General features: G+C 38.4%; 1 protein-coding gene across 1 annotated transcript in view; it reads right to left on the bottom strand.

Annotated features, from left to right (window-relative positions):
• The window catches only part of ACMSD (aminocarboxymuconate semialdehyde decarboxylase), a 24,707-nt gene that overhangs the window by 4,770 nt on the left and 15,443 nt on the right, over nucleotides 1-4,494 (bottom strand). The window contains exons 6-8 of the mRNA XM_010293178.1: nucleotides 3,222-3,315; nucleotides 2,638-2,733; nucleotides 1,993-2,165 (exon numbers count right to left, since the gene is read on the bottom strand). Coding sequence (XP_010291480.1) covers nucleotides 1,993-2,165; nucleotides 2,638-2,733; nucleotides 3,222-3,315 — 363 coding nt within the window. The remainder of the gene's footprint in view (nucleotides 1-1,992; nucleotides 2,166-2,637; nucleotides 2,734-3,221; nucleotides 3,316-4,494) is intronic.

Raw genomic sequence — 4,494 nt, 5'->3', positions numbered from 1 at the left:
ATCCCTGCTATACTATAATGTCATGTAGAACAAGAATATATTTAGGATGAACATGGTCTAGATTTGGGGAGACTTCTCGGATGAGGAGATAACTGAAGGCAAGTGCTGAACTGTTACTCTATAAGCCTTTGGCGATCTTGTAAAATGGAAGTGCACATCACATCCGGTAAAATTTGTACATCTATTGTAAAAACTACTTAAAGCCACTTGATTACTGTAAGCTACAGTTAGATTCAAAAGCTAGTAAAATGTCCTGGACTGTTAACAATGATATATTTACTATTTAGAGGTTGGTAACAGAAATTAACAGAAATCAATACTGGGCTGGAGCCCTAGTATTTTGTTAGTAACCCATCTGGTGCCTAAAACTTCATCCCTGACAGACATCTCTCCCATCAGTGTTCACTAGGACTAACACTGCCAAAAAAAATCCTGTAACATATGTACAGAAAGAACTTAGCAAATGCCACCTGAGTTGATACCCACTGATGTTAGAAGTACTTTCCCATACTAACAGCTTATTAGCAGATATTCTGACAAGTAAACTGACCTGGGTTTTATCTTGCTTGTTTCTAACGGAACTAGGCTGCATGGTAGTTTCTTTGCACATTTTATGGGGCTCCTGTCACAAATCTGGTTTTGGTTCATGGTGGATTTAAGAAAGAGGTATTCTCTCTCCTCTGAGCTGTAGTGTTGTTGTATGTGTACATACATATACAAAAACTTTGTATAGCATTGTTTCAAGCTGTAGTTGTGCTATCACATTGTTGACTCTCTCATGAATCTTCAAATGCAAAGTTTTCCTGAAAGGCACAAGTACTGTAGGGGAGCAGTACTGCAGGCAGAAGTCCAGTCTCAAAGCTACAGATTTCCTGTGCAGCACAGACTGCAAACCCCATGGATTTCAAAGGGTTGAGAATTGGGCTTGGAGTACCATGATAAAGAAAGCAATAGGTCTGCTTTATTATTTTTGGATGGCCAAGGCAAGCCACTTCTGTACCAGTTCTAGTACAGATTTATTGCAGTAACCTGTTCAGAGTGTTAGAAATGAAAATGGGAAATCAACAGTCTCTTTTTCTGTAGAGAGAAAGAAAACATTTGGCTTAACTGTCTTTGTCAACTTTGGGTCATACAAGAGGCCCTGGTGACAGCAACAGCCCTGTATGTGAGAAAGTACTATGTGAGCCTAAAAACTAATGTACAAGAGACAGGAATACAGTTCTTGAGACAAGAAAGTCCATGCCAGAGCTTGAATTTCTGTTTTTGACATCTGGTAGGTATCTGCCTGCTAGCTGCAGGAACTCCATGTGGTCCAGAGATCAAGACACAAATACTGTTCTCTTGTTGATTTGTAGTGATCCATTGGAAGTTGGCATGAGCGATACCATCTTCAGCCCCTTCCTGAGCAGTTACTCATGAGAAGGAAGTATTTGAATGACTTTGGATTTTTCTATCCCATGCTGTACCTGATTTAAACAGGTTGCTAAACTACAAAGATGTCTTTACTCTCCACTCTAACAATTAAAATATTTTTGCAAACCCGTGATGTCTAATGTGCTCTCCAGGATCCTCACAAAGACTTCCTTTGTTATTGACTTCTTTCTACCTATAACTTCCCAAGTGGAAATCAAATTTTATGTCTTCAAATATACACTTGAGTTTGAAAATTAAGCCATTTGAAAACAAGGCTCCAAATGAAGCAGTCTTTGCTTGCAGTCCCATCCTGAACAACCTTACACAACAAACCAGCCTCACTGAACTAAGGTTCAGAGCGCATGATTTCCTGCGTTAAAACCACCATTTCACTAACTCCATGTAGTAAAAACACTATCAACATGGCAGAAGCCCATCAGTTTGTAATAGCTCAGGTTCTGATTTTACTGGGTGAATATGCTGTTTTCTTCTTGCTTTCTTCTTCTCTTCTCCTTTTGCTGTTTCATAGAGAATTAAATAAAGAATGACTCACCTGCTTCCGGAAGCATTAAAACTCACCTCTCCTATTACACTTGTTAGCAGCCTCAGTGCACCACGATCATGGACAAGAGAGTCTGTGTAAAATGAACCCAGGTATTTTCTTGGATCCACCTTGTTATCCACTGCACACAAATCAGGGCGCACGTTGAATCCATGGGAGATTCTCCCCACTGTGTATGGAAAAGCTCCACCTGCACGAAGAAATTTTTAGTAACAGAAGCTGAAAGTATGCAGGAGGAAAAAAAGCCACATTATCAACAGAAATCTGTAAGTTTTACTGCCAGATATCTAGAAAGAAAGTGCTCTGCACCAGCAATTTTTTATTCCTACCCCTTCATTAGCTTCTTTCTCTATTTTTCCCACTTCTGCACTACTGTGATGCCCTAATTCCTCCCGCTGCTTCCTTTTCCCTTTCCCAAACCATCTCCTTTCTCCCCTTCCTCCTTGTTTCCCTAAAAGGCTATTATAACAGCTCAAACACTGGCTGAAACAAGCTAGAGAGTGTTCATACAAGCAGCCAGACTGGCAGATTATCTTCTTTGGGGTAATAGTACTCAGCTGGTGGCAGGCTTCAAGTGGTAACACTATTAATGGGCGTACCAGAAAATACAATTGTACCATGCTCAACTGAGAAACAGGTGTTTCACATGGTATATTACTTACCTCCGTGTGCAAAGCAAACTTTCAGCTTAGGAAATTTTTCAAAAATTCCTCCCATAATCATGGAGCAAATGGCTATAGTTGTTTCTGCTGGCATGCCTAGGAACAAAAAAAGCTTTATTGTATGAGACTTTTATTTTGTATTTTCCTATTAGAGTTTTAAATGTTATCTTCATTTTCTGCAATTAGCCTTGAGCCTACTGAAAAACATAATAGTTACAGAGCGGTTTTGCCCACTCCTTCATTTACTCATGTTATTTTTGAGGAGCTTATTTCAGAGACAATTCACTTTTCCCTAGTCATCTGCTCTTTTTAGTTAAGACAAAGGAGAATACTAGATTCTGTTGCTAGTCTGAATAATTTTAATTCTAGGTATTTAAAAGTTAGACAAACTAAACAAGCTTCAAAACAAATGACTGTTGAATTTACCCAACACATTTAATTGTAGTACTTGATTAACAAAAAAAAAAAGATTGATAGAAAAATCATGTAGTTTTTCTCTGTACTAGTACCTTTGTAACAATCTTCTGGGCATAATCCAGTGACAGTTGATAAATGTAGATTAAGCAAAGTAAATATACGCTCACCTATTAGCCAGGGAAACCAATATTTGGACATCCTTCCATCTATCTGCATGTCCCAGGGATGCACAAAGAGACAGCAATTTAACTGTTCAGCAGCCTGCAGCAAAAAGAAAAAGTCTAAATCTTGACTAATCTTACCATAATGTATTTTAGTTCTTAGCCGTGCTTTACGGATCACTTGCAAAATTGTACTGAGCATTAGTACTAGTAATGAACATAGGCCCAGAAGTAAGAACTATAAGCCACAGTTGGTTATATGTACTCCTCTGGGCCATATTCTGAAGTCCTCACACAGTTTCAATGCTCTTTTTGAGACTACAGGATTGGAAACACCGATGATAATATCTTTTTAGTAAGCCAAGTGTTCCTCAGGTTAATGTGGTACAAAACCGCTTTCTTAGCTGTGTTTGTCAGCCACCCTGTAGTATAAAACTCAGTTCAGACTAGCGTTCTTCTGGTTTCCTTACACATATGAGGATGAATTCTCATAATGTTTTATAGAACCATTTTAGGATGGTTTTGCAGAATTGTTCCAGCTGCATTCAAGAATTTTCAGTGCTGTTGCACTACATTTGTCCCCTCTGGCCCTCTGCCTGGCTTAAAAAAAAGTTAAAACTATTCCTAATCCACCCTAAGAGTTTGAAATCTACCTGTATTCTGATCAAAAATCCATCTCCACTCATGTATATCAATTTTTCCAAAACTGATGACATTTTTGGAAAGAAAAACAGAAGAACAATACAGGATGCTGATTCTGACTGAGTAATTTAAGTTTGCGCTTAAATTTATAGTCATCAGAGTCATTCATATGCTTACCCAGGATTTAACAGCTTCGTTTTCTCAGATGTATTTCTGGACCTCCTCTTGTTGCTAAGGAGATTATCACACATTTGAAAAATTTGGGTTTGTTTACCCACACATGCATAAATAAAGCTGCAACTTTTGGATTGTAGGCAGTAATTGCCATCTTCCTTTGTAAACTAAAAATAGCAATTCAAAAACTGGCTTGGTAGATTGATAAAGTTCATTATCAAATATGGCTTAATTTCACAATCTTTATTAACTAAGGATGTTTCTAGAAGTGATATAGGTTACTTCTGATATGTTAAACATAAGCTGAAGAATGTACAGTATAAGAGATCCCAGTACAGGAGAGGATCTCAGTACAAGAGAAACATGGAGCTACTGGAGAGAGGCCAAAGATGATGAAGGGACTGGAGCATCTCTCCAATGAGGAAATGCTGAGACAGCTGGGACTGTTTAGTGCCGAGAAGAG

Source organism: Phaethon lepturus, unplaced genomic scaffold, assembly GCF_000687285.1.
Source record: "Phaethon lepturus isolate BGI_N335 unplaced genomic scaffold, ASM68728v1 scaffold30108, whole genome shotgun sequence".
Lineage (NCBI taxonomy): Eukaryota > Metazoa > Chordata > Aves > Phaethontiformes > Phaethontidae > Phaethon > Phaethon lepturus.
The sequence above is the reverse complement of the archived record's forward strand: the minus strand, read 5'-3'. Positions and strand labels throughout refer to the sequence as shown.